At 41.2% G+C, this 22,461-nt stretch overlaps 1 protein-coding gene across 1 annotated transcript; it reads left to right on the forward strand.

The window, feature by feature from the left end:
* The first annotated feature begins 5,186 nt into the window (after positions 1-5,186).
* TNFSF11 (tumor necrosis factor (ligand) superfamily, member 11) lies at positions 5,187-21,997 on the forward strand. The gene is made up of 5 exons (XM_010161409.1): positions 5,187-5,195; positions 6,710-6,877; positions 13,584-13,629; positions 13,712-13,810; positions 21,576-21,997. The coding sequence occupies exons 2-5, from the start codon at positions 6,710-6,712 to the stop codon at positions 21,995-21,997; spliced, it is 735 nt and encodes a 244-aa protein (XP_010159711.1). The 5' UTR covers positions 5,187-5,195.
* The last annotated feature ends 464 nt before the right edge of the window (positions 21,998-22,461 follow it).

Consider the following 22,461-nt stretch of genomic DNA (forward strand, 5'->3'; position numbering starts at 1 on the left):
CGGGAGCCACAGCCCGGGTCTGTGCTCTCCCCCGGTGGCGGGAGCTGCTCAGCCCGAGGTGTCAGGTAGGGCTGCGGCCTGCGGGTGTGTGTTGGGGAACAGGGTTTCTCAGCTACTTTCTCAGCACACATGAGGTGTGCCCAGCTGGGGAAGCAGCTCAATGATCCCCCACCTGAGGTCTTGATGAGCTTTGGTTTTTAATGACCAGCTTTCGGTTACTCACCGGAGAGTGCTTTAACGTAGCTGAGGTCTTTGGCTGCCATAAACGCTTCACTATCGAGAGAAAAACCTTGAAGGGAAAAAACACCACCACACAACACCACTTGGGATCGTTTGTCCTTCAGGCTGTTGCCAGAGGCACAGTGTTGGTGGGCATCGGCCGGAGGGGCCTGCCATCCCTCAGGAGCTCGTTCCTGAGACCAAGCCACCCGTCGCCTGCCAGGCCGCAAACCTGCCAGGGGTCGCTTCAGAAGAGGCCGCGGTGTGTGCTGAAAGGAGCACAGGGAGGTCTCGTTGTGGGGGAGAGGAGGTGACGAGCGGTTAGGCTTTCGGAGAGAAGAGGAGACGGCTTCTTGGAAATGGCTCAGCTGGCTGGATTCGCTCGCTGCTGTGTGCTTTACCCTGCGTGGCTGAGCCCTCTCAGAGGAAGTGGGATCTGCTGGCGGGTTGCTTCTCAGGGCTAGGTGTTAGCGTTCTGCTTGACTTTTTTGTTGGAGGCTGAGTAGTTCTGTTAATACGGGTCTTGCTACCTTCATGGAAGCGGCACTTCTCTTGTGTGTGCTTTTCATCTGAAGTCAGCGGGGAGTGGAAACCTGTTTCTTTCGGTTTACTTTCTAGGTAGATGTGCTTGATCTTGATGTAGCCGACTGGATTTCGTGTACTCCGAAACCAGATGTTGCACAAATGTATACCCACTTAGATGAACGACTATCAAGCATACAGTAGTGCTGCTGTTACCAATTCATATTTTCTTACTGACAATGGCTCTGTGTTTGCCATTTTTACAAAAATAAAATGGAACAGCAATACAGTACTTGGTTAATCATATCCTGTGTGCTTCAGAAGAGTGACATTAATTTCTGGGACTCAATGTAAAGTAGCTTAAAGCTACTTACTTGCTTGACAGTAAAATAAATTAATGCTACTTCAGCTTGTGGCAGACAAATGTTTTTCGCTCCAGATCTGCATGAACTCAAAAAGACGTCTTTGTCAAAACATGGCTCATAGAAATGCACAGGTATACACTGGTTAGTAGGCTAGAGAGCCATTGCAATCAAAACAACTAATCAAAGTGTACTTCTTGAAAACCCTGTATTTCCATTCACTTCCCTCCCTTATTAAGGACTCTTTCTGGTTGGTTCATGTCAGTGCTTCACACATACCTAACAAAGGGTAAGAAGAGCTTTCTTACCATAATGACTGTTTTTCTTCTGCTTCCTTGATTTAAAAAAATTACGTAGTCTGTGTGTAATTCTGCATTTGGCAGCTTAATTCCTTTGCCAGTTTCTTGTTCCTGTAGATTTGGAGTAATACTGTTGGATGGAGTCCTTTGTAAACTTGAACTTCCAAAACTTCTGAAAGAGACAATGTAGCTAGACGTAGACTTGACTGAAGTTATTGCCGGAAAGATTTCTAATGGAGTTCATGTTGTCTTTGCCATCACTGAAAAATAGAATAATAAGTATACTTTCCAAGTAAGTATGTAATTCGCAATAGTAAGATATGGTAATCTGTATTTGTTCACCAATTTATTGATGGAAAAATATATTGGGTCCTGCAGAAGTCAACTGTCTTGCAGACAGTTTTATTTATATGGGCCATGATCCAACCTCTTTCATTTGGAAAGATTGCTGTCTAATTTAGTTGTCTTAAACTATCTCAGTTTATACTTTTTAGTATAAGTTTGAGCCATCTAAATTTGTAGTTTAGTAACAGAACTTAAACATTTGTTAAAATAATGAGAAGTTAATAGTAGAAGCTGTGCATCAAAAGATTTGAATTGTTTGGTTGGTGAATTAACCAAATGACAGTTAGCAAGATTTTACTGTATAGGCTGATATTAAGAAATTATACGTTTTGCAACATAACTCTCTTGAAAAGTCTACCTGACTGACTCTGGCTGAGTAAACTCTGACTCATTTTTACTATGCACTTTTTATCTATATTTGCATAAAATCATTTGGGCTGGATCATGACACAATATGAGCTGAGACAATAGTTGAGGTTTTGGTTTTTCCTTAGTTTTGTTTGTTTTGTGGCTTGAGCATTTGGAATTTCACAAGACACATAACTAAGACTGACAACAGATTTTCACGGGTAAGCACATGGTTGTGGCCAAGAAATAATGCAGCGCCATGCAAGTGAGACAATGAGCTGGTATATCTAAAAAGAAAGAAAAAGCTAACAAGTGAGTTTTACCAATATTCAAGTAATAGTGTTTGAAATGTAAAAACATGAAAATCTTCTGGCTTTTCTTTTTGGACCATCTTGGGCAATGTACTTAATCCAAAAAATTAAACACTAACAAAATGTGTTGGTTGTGTTTATTTTACTTCATGAGGAATATTTGCTCATGATAGATGAAAATGGCATGAAAATTTAGTTAGATACTCAAAGCAGCTGGAGATCATCACATAGTAGAGACTCATGCACAGCACAAGGTGAGAGAGTGCAAAGTATTTTATTTAACTTTCACTAGTAAATGCTGAAGTATAGTCTCCAGAAGCTTTGCTTTTAAATGTTTCTTTCTGGCCCATTTCCTTAATGTACTTAGATCATAAGATGAGGAATTTGATTTAACACTGACTGAACTGGAGCACAGTGGAACAGGCTGGAACTATTCAAATCCAAATGTGAGGGCTGAATGTCTAACTCCCAGAGTTTAACCTGGAACTCCAAGCTTATCCATTTTTCCTGTTAAAAAAAAAATCTGTACAAACGTGAAGTATTCTACCACACTGAAGAATTGACACTTGGAATAACAGGGACCTGGAAGACAGATGTCTATTGTCATTTCATGCATCTGTAAAAACCTGATTTTAATGAAAGTGTGTTTTTAAACAATCGCCTTTCAGGCTTCATGTAAAGTTTCATGAGTGTGCTAGAGCAGTGGCAAACACAAAAAGGGCATGCTGGGGGTCAGTAGCACTATTTGGAAGCCTGGAAGAAGCCCTTCTTGGTCGTTAAGAAAGATCGTGCAGTGCTAAGTGGTATTTCATAATCTGGAAGTTTAAGTTTTGAGAATAAGTAAATGGTAAGCATAGATAATAAGGAATAAGTACGGAATATGAGACTGTAACTTAGCATAATTGAGGCAACATTTAATAGGTAAAGTTGGCTGTAATGTGTTGTATCTTTTAAAATCAAAATGAATCTTTTTAACATCAGAAAATTGGTTCTTAATTCTGTAAATTCATCTGGTTTCAGTCACAATGCTAGAGTTCATTCTGGCTGCCCTGATTTAGGGGAAAGGAGTCCAGAGATGCAACTAAATGGTTAGAGATGCTGAAAATCAAGGGGCACGGAAAGATTTGGTCTGATTCCAAGGTTGGGCACAATGGGCACACAACAGTAACATAGGGGGGAAATAAAAGCTCCTCTATTTAAATAGATTAATTCCTCTAGGTTATTTAGGTTACTTAACATGTTATAAAGCTTTCTCCAATATTTTTGGTTGCATCTTGATGTTTTTTTCCAGGTATTAAATATTTAGGACTTCATGCTGATGGTGTCTCTTTTTTCAAAGGCTTACCTTCTGTGCCTTGCCAGTTAGCAAGCTGATTCCTGTAGGTCATTCTGGTATTTTGTCTGGCTCCTTAGAAGTTCTTAAAACACTTGAACTTTGAAAATTTTTCTGTGCATCACTTCTTGCCCCCAGTGTTGGTCTCGCTGCTTGGTAATAAGTCTTTACAGCCGTGGCAGTTCAGGACATGTTCTTTATAAAGATATAAGATGCAGGATTTCTGAGAATGGCTTTTCAGACAAGAGAGCTAATTTCCATGGCTAAATGTGGTAAAGACTAGGTATTCTTTGAAAAAGGGCAGTCGGGTAGGTTAGCTAGTGCCAAGATCAGGACGTCTCCTTGTCAACCACAGCATCTCTAGAGCCTTGCAGTTTGCCAGGATGGGCTGCACAGCTTTGCCTTGCTGAAGCTATCAGCTACAGTGTTTCCATTAAGCCTTCAGTCTTGTAAGTGTAGGTGCAGAGATGCTGGTTTTCTGTCTTAAGCCTTTAGCAGATAAACTAAATCTGAGTACTTGCTTCTGTACGATCTGCTGTTACAGCTCTGGCAGAGTGTTGTGTGACACATTTGACTGATTGCTGATGGGCGATAGCTGTGAGTTCACACTGCTCACGATTTATCATGCTGGACACTCGGACCCTTAGAAATGTCATGATCTTTGTGTTGTAAAACCTAATTTTTATATCTACTTTTCAGAAGATGTGTTTAAACAAATCCCAAACTGGGGTAATAGTCTCTTACTAGTAGAATTACTGATGAAAATGGCAGTTATCTGCTGTGGTTTTATATCTTCTATCCTGTGGTACGTGTGGAGGGGGGAAGAGACATCCGGATCCTGTTGAAGATCCTAATTTCCTCAGGTCTCTAACAACCCCAACGTAAGAGGCTATGTATGGAATAATGGGTCTTCTTTTGGGTCCCTCAGTACAGGAGGCATATTAACAAACTGGAGAGAGTCCAGCAGGAGACCGCTGTGATAGGTAGGGGCCAAAGTGTATCAGAAATGAATTCTTTGAACCTAATGAAGAACAGACAAAGGTGAGGGAAGCTAATCACTGGTTTTAGCTACTTAAAGAACAGAGCCAGGCTCTTCAAGAGTGCACAGCAAAACCAAAAGGTACAATCATAAATTGCAGCAAAGAGAACTGTAGGTGAACATCAAAAACCATCTTTTTAGACAATAAAAGTGGTTAAATTGTAGAACAGTTGGTTTAGAGAGGTTGAAAGTTTCCGCTGATGGCGATTACACAAAGCTTGTCTAGACAAGGCTTTGAGCAAGCTGACCTAAGTTACAAGTTGGCCCTGCTTCAAGCAGGGGGCTGGACTAGAGACCTCCCAAGGTACCTCCCAACCCAGGTCATTCTGTATTAACTGCTTTCTAGCAGCTGTTGGTAAACATTTTGTGCTCCATCTTTCTTTAAGTCTACAGGAATGACGTTTTTTGGTGAAGAAGGCAAGAGCACAGAGGTGCCAATTTATATCAGATTAAACAGTTAATGGGGCTGCACTGCAATAGCTGACTTCAGAAGACATTAGTGTAGTATTTAGTGCTTAATTCATAGAGCTGTAATGGCTACACACAGATTTTTCTTTTGGATTCAGCTGTGTCAGGCCATTCCAGGAAGATGTTACTGCAGTCAAGCTGTTCTGTAACTTATCTCTTGTGCTCAAAGCTGTGGCATCTTCTGATCTTCAGATGAACCTTTTCTGACCTGCTTCATTTCAGATCTGCAGGGATAACTGAGACAGGTAATCCAGGTCACAGGGTCTGACATTGGTCTGAACAAATCAGGCAAACAGCTCTCGTGGAGCCTTCAGAAGGACGGTGATGGAGGAGGCAGCATTTGCTGTTGCCATCTGTGCAACAAATGTTTCTGCACACTGTGTGACTGTTGGATGGCTGCCTGGCTGGTGTAGACTTGAATTCACCTCTGTAATCCTAACCTTATGCTTTTTAGCTCAGCTGGGTTCTTCTTTTTTTGGGTTAGGGAGTTGAATTTATGTTCATGTGAACAAATGATATAACATGTTTGATTCACTCTGGCTGGTTTTTGTTCTGCAAAACTTCCTTTTGAACTGTTTTGGTCTGTGTATGTTAAACAAAGTGAACACTGATCAGGCACTATCCATAATGTTTTAGCATTCCCTTATCATGATTACCAATGAAGTATTACCTTCTGTAAGTCTCAGAAATGGTTTAAATAATGTTTATGCAATTAAACTCTGCCAAGACACAATCTTCAACCTTGCAATATTCTTCTAATGTATTTAACTGGTAGAATTCATGAGTATCCTAAAATTACAGTTTAAAAGTGTATTTGATTAAATCACAAAGACTGATTGCTAAAAATGTCTTGCATATATCTGAGATTGACCAGTATTTGCCTCATGAAGCAGAGGTGTTTTTTGGTACGGTTTTATCATCTTTTGGTCTTCCTGAATCTGTGCTGTCTTAGTTGGTGATTGTTTCATGCAGCTGTATCTCTTGCCTGCAAAATTGTTTCAGTGATAACTGGATGTTGTACATACTTCCCCAGGTTCCTCTACTTGACACTTGTGTGCCATCTTTCCAGCTATAGTTTTTACAGTAGGATGACTGTGCATGTTGCCTGCTAAAATAATTGTGATATTGCACTAAGTGGTTGAAAAATGGAATTCAGGATTATTGATTTTACTGTAAGAGTGGGGTCTATCTTTAACTTTTCCAAGTCAGATATCCAGTCTAAGATAATGAACTCGGCAGCTCCAGAAGATAATTCATTCTCCTATTTCACACACATATTGGATGAAATAAACCTCCATGTGGGGAACTTTTTCTTGCTTCATTGTTTACAATGATAATTTGGATAATAAACTTAGCTAGGTGCCAAACTTTTAGACTGTTGAAAATTCTCCCTGACTTAATTGCTCTTAATGTCTCTTGGACAGATACTTACAACTGTGGTTGTGCTTATGTTGTTGTTTCAGATGGACCCTACTAGAATTTCAAAAGAACATGCACACTGTGTCAGAACACTTTTTGGACATCAAGAAAATACAGATTTGCATGATACATCCTTTGAAAATCAAGACGTGAAGTTAATGCCAGAATCATGTAGAAGCATGAAACAGGCTCTCCAAAGAGCTGTGCAGAAGGTAAGTGGCAGAGAGACTGTGTTCCTTTATTTTGTGCTCCTGTTGAACTTAGAATTTTTCCAACTTTTGTGTTTGGAGGTAAGTTCTAGAAGGTGTTTTCTCATGTTTGAATAATACCTGAAGTTACATCCAAGATCATATGGTGTTTGCTCATGGACCTGGTAGTGGTTAACCAATTCTGTATTCAATCACATTTTTACTTTCTTTTAAGAATGGAAGACTTGAATTTGCACTGAGAAAACTGATTGCATATAGTTGATTGGCCATCCTGACGTATGTATGGGCCTGATAATTTAGAATCATAGAATGGTTTGGGTTGGAAGGGACCTTAAAAGATCATCTAGTTCCAACCCCCTTGCCATGGGCAGGGACACCTTCCACTAGACCAGGTTGCTCAAAGCCTCATCCTAATATTTGTGTAGGTTTGCCAGCACTGGGGATGTTCATAAAAAAGTATGGTTCCACTTTGTTTTTTTAAAGCAGTCTTCCTGACAAAGTTCTCCCAGGTCAAGATCATCAACAAACAAAATGTTGCCTGAATGACAGGAGATGACATTTACTTGTTTCTTACTTTTTTTGCAACCCAAAATGAGGGATGGTGTCTCTTTTTTCTTTTTTTGCTCACTTTGTCAGTTCTCTGTTCTGTGCAGACCATTCCCACACTGGCAGAAGAGCTCCTTAACCCAAGCATGGTAACCAAGCAGTCTTTGCCCAGCAGCTGAGAATAGCAGCTTGCTTCCCAGCACAAGTAACAGTAGTCATCTAAAGAAGTCAGCCCCAATGAAAAAGCCTAGGCAAGCTGCATATATGTCACGATCAACTCTTACTGCCATTACTGCCTCTTTGCATGTTCATGATAGTGTTTAGTGCTAATTATGGGCAATTTAAAAGCTGAATGTCTGCTATGGTATTTGGTTTTCCTGGCTTACTAGGTCCATTTCCACTACTTCATATCTGTGTAAGACTGATGGTCCTTCATAAAGGATGCTACATTAGATCTGAGCTGAACTAGTGTTCACACTTTGTAGAGTGAATTGTACTTGGATTAATTGTGTGGTACTCTAATTCTGTTAATGCTTGTTTTAATGGAGTACCCTGAGTGACAGATCCTAAAGAAACCTAGAAGTTCATGTCTTGTCCAATTTCCTAGCCACCTCCTTGAAAAGCTTAAGGAAAAAAATAGGGTTAACTCTGTAGGATTAGTTCTTCCTCTCAGTGTTTTATAGACTGTCTCACACTACACCTACTTGTGTGTTCTGTGTGCTGGTACTAGGCTGCTTGTTCATGCAGCTCCCGTGACAGAGTTAAGGAGCTTGTTACAGTAAGTGAATGGGAAGCCCTGTATTCTGGTCATTTGCTGCTGGTTACTCAACAAAGGCATTGGCTTTAGTTGAGGCTGCATATCCTGCCATTCTGGATGGAGGTTAGATGCTGCAATGTCCGTGGCCAGGATAAGTAGTGAGTAGGGATAACGTTTTTGGCTGATGACCATTAGTATGAGAACAATAAAATTTCTCTTGCCAAAGTAATCAGACTCTCAATTTCATTTGAATGCAACAGGATGTGTTAAGCAGCTGTGTCAGTGTTCTGGATGCTTTGTCATCATATATTGATGACACAATGTAAAATTAAGATAGGAAAATGCTTGCCTGGGGCTGCATTTGCACCTGTTTATTGTATACGAGAAGTGAAAGGAATAATGTTAAGGCAAAATTACACTTTATCAGGTTCTGTAAGCTGTGCCTTTCATGAGGGGCAGAGGTGCCGCTGAATCTTACTTCCAGTTGTGCCAGTCCTTTAGGTGTGGGAATGCAACTAAGGTGACTTGAAAGAGGTTTCCTATCTTCTGTGCTTCCTTCACTTCCCTGAAGGAGAATCTAGACTGTGTGTGGTTTAAGAACCAGTATACTTATTTGAATGAGCAGCATGTTAAGTGACTGAAATGGAACACTTTAAAATACCGTTTAGGTTTTGTGATTTTTTTCAATATTTTGTCTTTTGCATTCAAGCTGTTCAGGAAATGAAAATAGACAGCTTGCTTCTGCGCAGGTTTATGGTCTGGTTACATCCTTATAGCTTACTGCACTGATTCTCATCTGTTTTCTTTGCACACCTGTAGACCTAGTGCTTAAATCTAAAGCAGGGATTGATATTGAAAATGAAAGTGCTCTTATGAAAACCAGTGTAGTAGGGCTGCAAGGTCACGTCTATAAAAAATTCCTCCTGAAAGAAAAAAAAACCCACAACTTTCTTGTAATTAAAATCTAATGGTGAATTCCTTAAAATATTCCAGGATAAATATACTGCTTAGGGAGCAGTTTACTCAGTAGAAAGCACATTTTCAATATTATTGCATATAAACTTTCAAGCAGACAAATAATATACTTTCCTAGTGTGTTTGCTTAGTTTTTTTTGCATGTAACCCTAAAACCCTTTTGGCAGTCCAGATGCACTAACCACAGCTCTTGTGAAGTCTGCTATGAACCCAAAGTGGAAAGGCGTGCAGACATATCTTGGGTCAATCCATAAGTAACTTTTTTTTGGCAATACTCCCAACCTCTAGCAGCTGGGGGAGTTCAGGCATAAACTAGTCTCCCACATGGCAACACAGTACTTTGCTAGACCTCCAGGGCAGCACTTAGAGAGATCTATAAACTCAGGAGACATTTAAAGTGCATGTCGTTATGGACAAAGTCAAGGTTTCACGGGTGATTGCTGTAGTTGTTAAAATTTCAGTTTCCATCCTACAACCTTACATGCCTTTTTTTCTGCAGGCAATAGACTACTCATTTGGATAGGGGTTGTTCTCTGAACTGTCTTCTGATGAATACTGGTTCATGTGCTTTCTGTTTCACTTCCTGATTAGCATTCATCAAATTGCTGAACTTCCGGCAAGATAATCAGATATTTCTTCCCGGTATTAGCTGGACTTAAAGCACTCAGGTAGAAGAAACAACTGCATAAAGGAGCTTTAAGATCACAAATGAAGCAAGACATGAATGTCCAGTGGGATTCTCTTCTGATTGGTCTCAAAAGGCAACTTAGCTTAAACTAGATACTGAGATATTGTAAAAGCCAAAGGAGAGGAAAAACCTTTCACAAGTGTCACATGCTCAAATGTAGCCTTGTCTCTGCATCCTGAACACTGGACATAAATTGGAAGAGCAGGAGTTGGTTTTGTTTTGAAGGCGCTGAGATGCTAAAGGTTAAAGGTTGCAGCCTTCCATGGGTGAGGAAAGAGCAGTTCCAGGCACTTAAATCATGATTTTAGCTGTTAAAATGTGAAAGTTTTGCACAGCTTCCCAATAGCTGCTTTTTTTTTTTTTTGTTCGAGGAAGACACATTTTTCAATTTTGTGACTGGCTGCTTGTCTGTTTAGACAGTGACTGTATAAAGGAGGTTGGAATGTGGGAAGAAGGCCAGCAGAGTTGACTTGATGGGACAGTGGGCAGATGATGCAAAGGTGTAGAAGTACAGTGTATCGTAAAACTAACAGTGGTGTGATAGATGTATACATCTGTCCTACAAGTAACTCGACAGCTTGGTAGCGCATGTAGTTCTGTGGGTGAAAGTCTCAAGAGAAGTCACTGGTAATACTTTGTCAGCAGTTCTGATGCCATTATAGGAGTGTCTTAGTGACAGGTTCTGTTGAGCTAATTCTACATTCTTAGCAGTAGCGTACGTTGTGATTTGGTATGAGATGTTTAAAGACATTCAGGTGCTAAAGAATGCAGTTGGTACTTTAAAGATTTGGAAAATTCTAGCTCTTAATTCCTTGCAGTAAAGATACCAGGTGAATTTTATAGTCTGTATAATTCCATAATCTTTAGACTTCTGTACCTCTTCAGACATCCACTGAAAAATGTGGTTCTTGAGTCATTCAGGGTCAGAAGGAAGTACAAGCTGAAATGCTTTTCTAAGGCAGGTTGTGTGTCAGCACCTTGGAGCTGTAGAAACATGAAGTGAAAAGTCAAGAGAAGTGTTGAAGTACTTCAGGAGGAGAGCCACAGCTCCATCTCTGTTACCTATGGACTAATTAATGTATTTCAGCATCCTTTTGGAAGCCTGGGCAACAGAACAGAAAGAAAAGTAAAAATTTTGTGAGGCTGGTCAGATCAAGTAAAGAACTTGACACTAGTCCAGTGTTTGCAGAACTCAGCTGATGAAGTATTCCTGTTTTCTGGCCACAGGCTAGCCACTTCTAATCCAATGACAAGCACACAGGAGAGTCTGTGAACATGAGCCAGTCTCCACTCAGTGTGTTAGTGTTGGGCTCCTGCTTATCTCCCTTTTGTTGTAATGACACTCGCATTCCTAACTGCAGAGTAGCACAGCTTCAAGAGTGCAAGAGAGGGAGATGCTCCTAGGAAACAGGAAAGTAGGCTCAAGACCATCAGGACAAGAAGAGTTGTGGACCCAAGTTTTCCTGGGTGGCCGTTGTGCTTCCCAAGGGGTGATGCTGCAGATGAGCAGCGCCACCAACAGTCAGAAAGCAAGCAGCTCAGACTGCCTTTCATGGGGACCATAGCCTTTCTGCAAGGAAAATCAGCTGAGTCAGGCTGCTGGGTCTCAGACAGTGAGGTACCCTGCTGCTCAAGCTAGAGCATCTTTGGAAGTGTGCAGAAGCAGAGCTCTAGACTCCTAAGGAAAATGTAGATTAAGAGGAGGATAGCAATTGAGCAGTTTGGGGACTTTAATGGCTGTGCAGTTACTAATGATAGGATTTTTTTAGGACTAGTTTAGATAATAGGAGATTAAAATGTACATAGCTCTTTTTGAATCTGCTCAGTAGGCTTTCCAGGCCTACATTGTCACATCCTCTAGAAGGAAAGGATACGAAAGCAGACTCCACAAAGCAGATGCTATATTTTAGAAGTTTCTATTAAGAAAGCAAGAAAACAAATGAGCCTCCCCTTTCTAGGGAAAGGATTGGAAGTAGGTGTGGTGCTGTAATCTGAATTTTTGGTCCATCTCCCAGTCTCTTTTGCCTTATATCCTGTTCTCTTCAGAAGCTTTTGCCACTTTTCGTGGTATCTAGTACTTGCAATGTTTTGTTGTCTTCCTACTTCTGATGAAGTTAAAGAGCTCGTGTGGCTAGAGGCCAATGTTAGTGTGCAGCTCCAAGAATTGAGCTTCATTTTTGTGCTCCTAGAACTGACATTGAAGTAGGAAGATCAGAGAGGGGAAGTGAATGTAAATGGGGGAGGTGGACATGAGTTTTACTTCTTTTGAAGTTGCAATTCTTCTGCTTTTCTTCTCGTCTCTACAGCAGAAAGCATCTTAATGATTCTTATCTTCAAAATCAACATATCTCTGCTGAAGTATTACGCTTTGATAGTCATACTACAACTTCCATACTGCTGTGGCTTTTCATTTTGGTTTAACATTTAAACATCTACTGAAAGGGGAAAGTGAGAGTAATGCATGCATGGGCTAAGTTGCTACAGATTTCACTGGCTGCAAAATTACATAAAAGCGGGACTTCAGGTGTTTTCAAAGCCAGACTTAGTTTTAAAACACCGCAGTGATTGAGAACACAGTGGAACATTGCTGATCTGGCCAAATCTGAGGTGTATTGCAGATACATGGTATTGAATCAGATGACCAGCAATATGTGTGACATAAAACCAAAACCACAGGACCATTCTTAGGTTTCAAAGATGAGATATGATTTGCTATCTTCAGCAAAATGTTTCCTTTTACTACACATCTTCAAGATGATTCCACAGTATGAGGTATTCTGAATAACAAGTAGGATATTACCCAGTTTTTAGAAAGCTGAGATGAAGAGGGGTGAGCAGGGGACAGAACTGAAGACTGAACCTAATATTACCAAGACTCACACCAGGCTTGTAACAAGAACAGGCTGCTTAGATTTTTTGAAAAGTGTTGTCTGTATGTTTTCTCAAGAGGGAGGACAGATGTGGATTATTAAAAGCAAGATTCTTTGTGATGCCTGATGTCTGTTACTTCTGCTGTTCTTGGTTTTGGGTAACATGGCCTTCACTCATGTTAAAATTCATCTGCAGTTTTGAAGAATGCATGCTTCCAAACTCTGGCAACCAGTCCATTTGGCCCAGTACAGTTATGGAAGATGCTTAATCCCTCATTAAAAGTGAGCCCTGATTATAAAGCTTTGTAGTCTTGCAACTCCTCTCTTTGTGGTCAAGTGTGAGGGGTGGAGGTTTTTCTTTACTTCATCATAAATGAAATTGGGAGCTTAGCTTTCCTTAGTTGTTAGTGTGCTTACACACTAGTTCCTATGTAGAATTGCCTCTTTCATTACCTTTTGACCCCAAGTAATTAAATGAGTTCATAAACTGTTTTATGTGATGCATTCTTGGCAGTCATTGTTCCATTATACTTAGAGAAATATCCCAAGTGCACTAAGTAGGAAAGGTTGTAAATGTCCCATCACCAGTACTTTATTAAATAGTGCAGTGACAGTACACACCATCATTCCCATCCACCTTTGTCAGAAGTATGGGACAGAGGAAGTAATTTGGTTGTGGCAGCTAAAGTGTGTGTTCATATCCTACATCATGTAAATATGAGAATGTGTATGGCAGGCATCTGAATAAGTATAGGTAGAACCACCCCCCACATATACACAGAGGATACTGTGTTGTAGTTGTGCAAACTACCTGCAATACACAATATTACAAAAACAAGACAACATTAAAGCAAAGGCTCTTTCTCATTTCAGGAAGTCCATCGTGTCATTGGGAGAGCACCACCAAGACCAGAAAAAGGTACGTGCCAGTTTATGAATAAGAAATCCTACAGTTCTACTACACTTATCTTTCTGAGGTAATGCATTTCTTTTATCTCTAGCTGCAATGGAGGCATTGGGAATGGATCTGTACAAGAGAAACAAACCCGAGAAGCAGCCTTTTGCTCATCTCATTATTGATGATAAGAATATTCCATCTGGTAAGTTCAGTTTTAAGTGAATACTTCCAAGTGTTAGTATAAATGTATTGAACAGTGAAGTGTATATAAAAAATAGTACAGATTCCGAAATAGCTTTTTATGATAACAATAAATTGGACACATTAAAGGATTTCAGAGGCAGCAGAGGTAATGTTAACAGGAAGATAGCTTCCCTTTGTCTTGGGTATCTTGCATCAATCTGTTATGTGCTGAATGACCAGTTTTCACGATTAAGATCTGAGGGCTTGACCAGCCCTTTTGTGCTGTCTTCAGGTGAGGAATGGAAATACTCACTGAATGCTGTCCTTCTAAGTGTCTTTTTTTCTTTGGCTAGTGTGGCCCATCTGGAGTTCTTCACTCAAACTAGACATCAGCTGTAGGTATACGTACACGCAGAGACGTATGCATACATACACACATACAAGGATACACCAGCAAAAAGGCTGGCCAGAGTTGGGATTTTGCAGACTGGAAGATGCTTCCAATCCATTGAGTCTAGGGTTTTTATTTGTCCTGTTGTCAGATGAAGTAATGTTCTGGTTTCTGTTGTAAAATTAAAGAATGTCTTATGTCTATCTAGTCAACCCTTCACAGCGACACTCCTTGTGTGTGCTGAAATGTAATTGGGTCTATACTGGGTGACACAGCATTTGTCTTCAGGGTGGGTTTGGAAGCTGAGAATCTTAAATGAATGCACAACACACATGCGTGTCAGGTGCCTGTCAGAGTAAGAACTTGCCATAAAGGAAACACATCTTTCATTCTGAGCTGTTGAAAACCTGGAACTTCAGTCCCAATGTCCAACTTGTACCCTGTCTTCTGTGGGTACACTGCACTCATCGCATAGGGCTGAATTTACTTCTAATGGTATGTTGAAAAGGTTTTGTCATATTCCATTCTTTATGTTGCAGGACTGGTGTAGACTCTTTCACATCAAGACTACCAGGGCCTTCCTGACATTCAGTCATGCAAAAGCTACACAAGGGTCTGTCTGCATCCATCTAGTCTAGCAGCAAGGAGATCAAAGGTCATACGTAGCATTGTACTCTGAGCAACATGGTTTCTGGTCAGTGTGTTGACTTGGATGCAGTATGTTTCTGAGCTATTGAGTAGGGGGAAAAAAATGTTCCTGTGGCTTTTACCTGCCCCTGTGGTAAGAGGATGGCATTATTTTATCTTGCTAGAACACTTATTCTCTACCCACAGATGTCTTTGGATGGCTTTGAGAATATACTTGCTGGTACAATATGAGGGAACAAGACATGAGTCTGCCTTGTAACACTCTCCTGAGAAAAAGATTCATTCCTACAATTTTAAGATATCTTAGTACTGTTTCCTTTTTTTTGCCCTGGGGCACTGGCAGTTGAGGTTTTTATCTCTGTATTCTCAACACAACAATCATCATTGGTCTGGTAGAAGTAAACCAGAAATTATTCTGAAGCTATCAGACAGGATCTCAAGATAGGAGGAGGCATTGATCACTGTCTCCTTCTGCAGATGTATACATTCTGCAGTGCTGAACTTGTTAATTAAGCTATGTGCATTGCTTTCCTCTTTTATATAACCAAACCAAAGGGGAATACTGTGTTGAGGCTTGAAATCTGAGATTTCAGCAGTCTGCATAGGAATACCTTGCTCTTGCTCTATTTAAAGACAAAACACTTCTGTACACAAGGGGTTAGCTTCTTGCCTGGAGGGATAGAATTTTCTCTCTTCAAGTGTATTAGCATTGCCCATATCCAGAGCTTTATAAGCACAGAGCTTAAGCAACTTGTCATATGGTAGTCAGAACTTCTACAAGCTTTCTATTTGTTCAAGTGCCTCCTGACAAGCTTCTATTTCAGTTAGATTTTGGCTTTTTACATAAGTCAATAGTAGAAGATGCAGCATCGGTAAACTTGTCTTAGCATTTTGTCTTTGGAAAGGTTCAATTAATTTGCCAATCATAGAGGCAGATCACATTGACACACTCCACTTCTGTTGGTCTGTGTCACACCTTGTGAAATACACCTTTTCCTGTGGGAAATTTATTTGCTGTCTGCCTGGATGTTGCTGTAAACTTTATTTTTTATCAGGACTAGCAGCTGATAATTTTAACTGTTGTGCATCACTGCATTAACCTTCTTAGGAGTGACATAGCACATCTGTGGGTAATGGCAAGGGAGGTGTTGCTCTTGCTTGCTCTCTTCACTTTTCCTGCAGCCTGTGCTATTAAAAAAACCTCTCAAATACGGTGCCTGGGACAACAAGCTGCTTTGTTTCTTCTTGGGGCAGATCAAGCCATTACCAATGCGATGAGTTGGACATGCTACCTCCTGACATATGGCTTCTGCCTCCTCTGGAAAATCATGAGCACAGCTGCTGTGGTCCTTCTGGTCCTTGCAGCGGTGACGGGCTGCATCCTTATGGGTAGCTAGAACCCTGAACCTGCTGTTCAGTTGTGAGGCACTTCAGTATCATACCCACTGGTATGAGGCAGTGCCCACTTGGCTGAGTGGCACAGAGGTTAATAACAGGCATAAAGGATGAAGAATTTACCTGAGAGTCACCAGAATTATTTTTTCTCCTATCCTGTTTCTTCTGACTGCAAATGGCAAATTCTATTTTCTTCCCCTGATCCTTACCCTACATGTCTGAAATCCTTCTGAATTGTTCTATGCCATCCATGAGTCTGGACAGATCTGTTATTAGCATTTTAATTTTTGCTACTGTCATCTCTCTGACACAAAATAAACAATGTCTGGAAAAAAACCCATCAGTCTTCATCACTGTCAAACAGGATTTTAAGTAGTTTGCCACTGAACACCCTTCATGAATGGGCACTGAGCAGTGTCTGTGAGGGAACATTTTTCCTTCACTTGGTTCCTAATAATACCAAGCCCCAGATGAACTTTTGCAGCTGGGAGGAGTGCAAGGGAGGGGAAAAATAACCCTTCCCAGATCTTGGTATCTCCACCCATCAATTGGCTGCAGGAGCCTTAGTGGTTTGGCTTGCTGTGTGTATTTTTCAGGTTTGCTGCCTTAGGTTAAAGCTGGATGCTTGTTGGTTGCTTTTTACCAGAGCTCACTATAAATGTTACCTAGGTTCTAAATGAAAACAGTGAATTTTGGTTTATAAATTGATTACAGAAACTAGTCACAGTTTAAAGGAGAAAATTGCAAACAGAAATAAGTGTAAATGTTAAATATATCATTTGGGACATGAATTGATACCTTGAGCTGTCTAAGGAAGCACTGTAGTATTCTGAGCTATTTACAGCTACAGGTTTGGCTGAGCTGCCTTTTGCCTCCAGAAACAGTTTTTCAGAGCAAACAGTGCTTTAGTCCTTCTGTCAGGCTTTATTTATACCTGAAAGCTACTAGAATGCACACAAGTTGTCAGCACAGGACTACTTTCTCCTCCCATCGTCTTCCTTCTTACTAATTCATTTTATTGAAGCTCATTTGTATTAGTCTTGGTTTGTGCTCACAAATATCTTTGAGATAACTGAAGATTTGTCTTCAGTTACCAGAAAGACTGTGTATATTATCTTGACTTTTTTTTAATAATGCTTTTTACCATGTCTGGAAGGTTATCTTACCCATTATCTCTCCAACCTCTTCCTTCTGTCAACATGACTTGCCTTATGCTATTTTTTTTCATGGCTCCATAGTAAATTTTAGCACAGAAAATACTGTATTACAGCATTTCTGACTGTCCCATGACTTGGGTTGTTTCAGTGTTTGTGATTTGGCACTCTGTATGCTCCAGTTTTCTGCTCTGTGTTTTGGGGTACTGATTGTTTTCGTGTCCGCAAATTTCGGCGTATTACCACCAGAAGTGCTGAGCGCGTTCTTGCTCCTTCCATTAAAGGTTGCCTGGCATAACTCCTACCAATGCACTTTTGCGCTGTGCTGCTGGCTGTGGCATGCCTCTTCCGAAACTGAATCGTGGCACAATGCCCATCTACCTCAGTTAATACAATTCTAGTAATTGTTATTAGCAATTAATTTAAGTTGGAAAGGACTTCCAGAAGTTATCGAGGCTAATTCCCTGCTCAAAACAGACAGAGTCTTCTTCCATCATCTGCTATCAACTGTGGCACCTATTTTCTCTCTTCCCCTTTCTTCAGCAGAGAATCGTGCATTCCCACTAATGACTTCTTTAAAATTGCTTCTGGATTAAGACTGGCAACTGAAAAGTTTACTTGCCAGGTAAACAGAATCTGCCTAGCAGCTGCCACCAGTCGGCCACAGCATGCCTTTCTGGTCTATCGTTTGTATACATTTGTGTCCTGTATCTCTGATGCCTTTTCTCTGATCCAAGCAGCAATTTCTTCCCTATCCTTCTCATCCTGAAGGTAGGCCAACCACCTTGTGGCAGTATTTCTAGCAGACCTAACACTGTGCATAAGAAGTTCTACAACTTTCTCACCTATCCCCAGTGCTTCAGAGGGGTACTCTGGTACCCCTGCTTCAGCATCTCCTGAACGTGAATAGAATCCAGGCTAAGGGACTTAAGATCTTAGTTTGGATTCCCATTAATTGGTGGGTTTCAGAGGGTTTTTTTGAGGCACTGCAGAGGAGATGGCTTCTCTATTTGATTTTGCCTGTGTAATTTCCACCTGGCTGCACTGGAGCCATAGGGAACAGCTATTTATGATGTGCCTTTGACAGCCTGTGCTTTGCTCAAGTCTTTGTGGAAGAATGCCAGAAGCTTTTTGTTCTGGACTACTACTGAAGTATTCCTCTCACATGCAGAAGTGGCTTGTCCTTGGCAGTTAGGAAAGACTCATAGCTCTCCAATTCTTCTGTCCCTACTTCCCCTCACATCATTCTGCACAAACAAATCCATCAGGCATCTTTTTGATTAATCAGATATACCTGAGACTCTTCCCCAGCGTGCTTGTGAGCACTGGTGGTTCTGCCTTGCTACAGGCTTGGAGGAGAGGGTAATGGGTCCTGCCATAGGCCGTGGAAATTTTGGTGGGAATAGATTGCTTTGGTTTGATGTTGGGAGAACAATGTACTGAATATTCCAAGCAGGCATTTGAATGCACTGGGGGCCTAAGATGTACGGTCCTCTGGTGCCTGTGTGGAGCCAGCACTGTGGGTGCATCAGAAGGGAGCACACGGAGTTAGCCTTGTGTGCTGAAAATTGCTAGTGGTTAGGAGGACAAGTTGGCCAGCTCTCATCTGTTGTGTATTACATTGAAGTAGTGTTACTGGCTTGTGCCTGTCGGGAAGGGTCAGGGCCTGTCTGCCTTTCTCAGGACAGTGCTGTTTCTTCTGTATGGGCCTTGGCTGTATCTTCTCCCACTGTTGCCTATTCCTCTGTTTTTGCAGGCAGAGGCTGTAAGACGAGGTGGGTGATATAATTGGGTGGTGGTGAAGCTGGGGTGGTGGAAAGGACTGAGATGTGTGCTGCAAGGCATGCTACTCCGTGGAATATACTGTGATAAACCTCTACATACTGCACATGCTGTAGTAGCCATGCCATCTGGGCTGGTGTTGCTGGCTAATTCTGAACACTGCCACCAAAACCAACCTGAAGTGTCAAATCTGACCAGGTGTGGAAGGAAGACTCAAATGCTCTCTCAGTCCCTTTCTGACCTCCTACCAGGCCATATCTCAGCACAGCCCTAGTGGTAGAATCATAGAATCTCTTGAGTTGGAAGGGACCCATAAGGATCAGAGAGTCCAACTCCCTGCTCCTCGCAGGACTGCCTAAAACTGAACCATATGATTAAGAGTATTGTTCGTAGCTCCTTGACAGACTTGGTGTTGTGACCACTTCCCTGGGGACCCTGTTCCAGTGACTGACCACCCTCTTAGTGAAGAGCCTTTTCCTGATATCCAGGATCTACATGGGGGTTTAGATTAGATATCAGGAAGAAATTCTTCCCGGAGAGGGTGGTGAGGCACTGGAACAGGTTGCCCAGAGAAGCTGTGGATGCCCCCTCCCTGGATGTCTTCAAGGCCAGGCTGGATGTGGCTTTGAGCAACCTGGGCTAGTGGAAGGTGTCCCTGCCCATGGCAGGGGGGGTTGGAACTGGATGGTCTTTAAGGTCCCTTCCAACCCAAACCATTCTGTGGTTCTATGAATGACATCTGAGGTTGGAGCAGCTTAAAACCTCCAAGAGGTGACAGTGTGGATACTTGATGGTAGCCTCCAGGAGGTGCCTTTCAGGGCAGAGTTCCTGGGGGAGGTTGCTACCTCTATATGTGGTTTGCTTTCAGTGATGGTGCTGAGCTGACAAACTAATCACATCATCTCCAGGCTCTGAGCTCCTTTTTGTTCTCTTCACAGAGCATTGTCACCTTAACAGATAAGGGACAGCTTCCTGTTTACTAGGCCACCCTCATGCAGGGAGAACTGAAAAGGCTCAGGTGTACCTGTTAGCAGGAATTCAAAATGCTTGTTTACATATGTTAATTCTATTAAACTGTCCTTTTTGGTTGTCAGGCTTGGTAACTGTTATACATGTGTTTTGAGTCTCACATGCATGAGGTTATGGAGACACAGAAAATATTATGATGATTTTTTTTCCTAATTTGTGGATCTTCAGCTTAAGACAAGTTCAAGGGGACTGTTATCCTCCAAGTGTGGAGTATCAGGTCATTGTTTCTAGTTTGAAACTTGAGACTTTAAAATAAAAATAAGAAAATAAAAAAAACCCCAAACATCCTGAATTGCATCTGTCTTCCTAAAGCTCTTTTCCCAAGACCTTCCAGTAAATATTAAACAAGTAATCTCAGTTTACCTCCCAAATAGCTGCAATGCCCCAGCTATAGGTATTTGTACAATTACCAAAGAATTAGGCTTGTGCCGTGGGAGCACTATCCTAGATATCGAAAATGTGACTGAGCTAGATTGTGGAGCCTTGTTGTGGCATAAGCAAGCTCTAGGTTACGTCTAAACATTGGTCTTCCATAAAAAGGTTTGTTATGTCATAAATACTTGAAGTATTATCGAAAGTCTAAGCAACTTATGTGTAGTAATGAAGATGCACAATTGTACTGGCTTTTTTCCCCCCATATTTTGTGTGTTTTCCAATGAAAATGTTTACCTTTTGTACCACTACAGTCACATGAACATGGGAAGGTTTCAATTTAACTTGGTTTTAGATATTGGTTGGTTATTCCTTGCAAACACTTACAGATTAAAGACTGGTAACAAGGTTTGCTGGGTTTTCATTAGTGACTTTTTCAAATTCCTCTCAAGTATTTGTTACTTGAATAGTGCTTTAGGTGGAACGCAATTTCTATACGGACCTTGTTGCATGATCATAGAACCACAGAATGGTTTGGGTTGGAAGGGACCTGAAAGACCATCTAGTTCCAACCCCCCTGCCATGGGCAGGGACACCTTCCACTAGACCAGGTTGCTCAAAGCCTCATCCAACCTGGCCTTGAACACTCCCAGGGATGGGGCATCCACAGCTTCTCTGGGCAACCTCTTCCAGTGCCTCACCACCCTCTGTGTGGAGAACTTCTGCCTGATGATAGCTTGGAGTAATCAAAGTATTGGCCAAGCAAATGTTTTGTACCATGGTCCAGCAGCTCTTCTGGTGGGAGGGCAGACGGTTACAAAGAAGGAGCCAAATATGGCAGTACACGATGAAAAAAGGAAATTTCTTATGGATTTTTATTATCTTTGTCCAATATTAGATTTAGCCTATATACCTGTAGCTCCTATTGGTTCTAAGAACCCAGAGATTGCTTTATAAATGTTGAATTTTGTGAAATGTTTATAAATAATAAATTTTTTCTCCCTTCTCTTCAGGAACTCGGAAAGTGAACCTCACATCCTGGCATCATGACAAAGGCCAGGCCAACTTATCAAATATGACGTTCAGTGATGGAAAGCTAATTGTTAAACAAGATGGATTTTACTACCTTTATGCCAACATTTGTTTCAGACATCATGAAACTTCAGGAAACCTGACTAAGAGAGGGCTTCAGCTGATGGTGTACATGACTAAGACAAACCTTAAAATAAGGCGCTCTGATGTGTTGATGAAGGGAGGAAGCACCAAATACTGGTCGGGGAATTCTGAATTTCATTTCTATTCTGTAAATGTGGGAGGGTTTTTTAAATTAAAATCTGGTGAAATGATAAGCATCCAGGTATCAAACCCATTGCTACTGGATTCATCACAAGAAGCAACTTATTTTGGGGCCTTTAAAGTAAGGGATTTAGACTGAATATTTCTTTAGCAGGCTGAACATTTTTTGGGTTTTTAGTGGTCCAGAAACAACCTGAAGACAACTGAAAATCTTTTGCAACCCGGTTGCATCTGTATAAGCCATATCTTTCCAAAGTCTCATTTTTGCCCCGTGCTGATTCCAGCAGGAGCACCGCAGATCTGCAAAAGAGCAAAATTACCTACTTAGCTCTCCCAATTCGGTCTTACAGCAGCTTTACATCATATGTCTCCACGGGCTTCAGTAGAGTCATTCTGACTTTTACATTTGGGGTACTCAAAATAAGAACCATTAATATTCATGAACTTAAGTTTCCAAGTTCTGCCCTGGCTTTTTAACCTGTGCTACTTTTACCAGGTTGGGCACAAACATATGGCAGGACAGAACTCGGCTCCCAAATTGCTTTTAGGACTTAGTTTTGCTTGGGGGTTGAATGTTCTGACCCTGAGACAGCAAAGATTGTG

Source organism: Eurypyga helias, unplaced genomic scaffold (assembly GCF_000690775.1).
Source record: "Eurypyga helias isolate BGI_N326 unplaced genomic scaffold, ASM69077v1 scaffold1841, whole genome shotgun sequence".
Taxonomy (NCBI): domain Eukaryota; kingdom Metazoa; phylum Chordata; class Aves; order Eurypygiformes; family Eurypygidae; genus Eurypyga; species Eurypyga helias.

Coding starts and splice junctions, on each gene's coding strand:
- TNFSF11 (XM_010161409.1), top strand. CDS start 6,710: ATGGACCCTACTAGAATTTCAAAAGAACATGCACACTGTGTCAGAACA. Junction 13,630..13,711: donor ACCACCAAGACCAGAAAAAG/GTACGTGCCAGT, acceptor TTTTATCTCTAG/CTGCAATGGAGGCATTGGGA. Junction 13,811..21,575: donor TGATAAGAATATTCCATCTG/GTAAGTTCAGTT, acceptor CCTTCTCTTCAG/GAACTCGGAAAGTGAACCTC.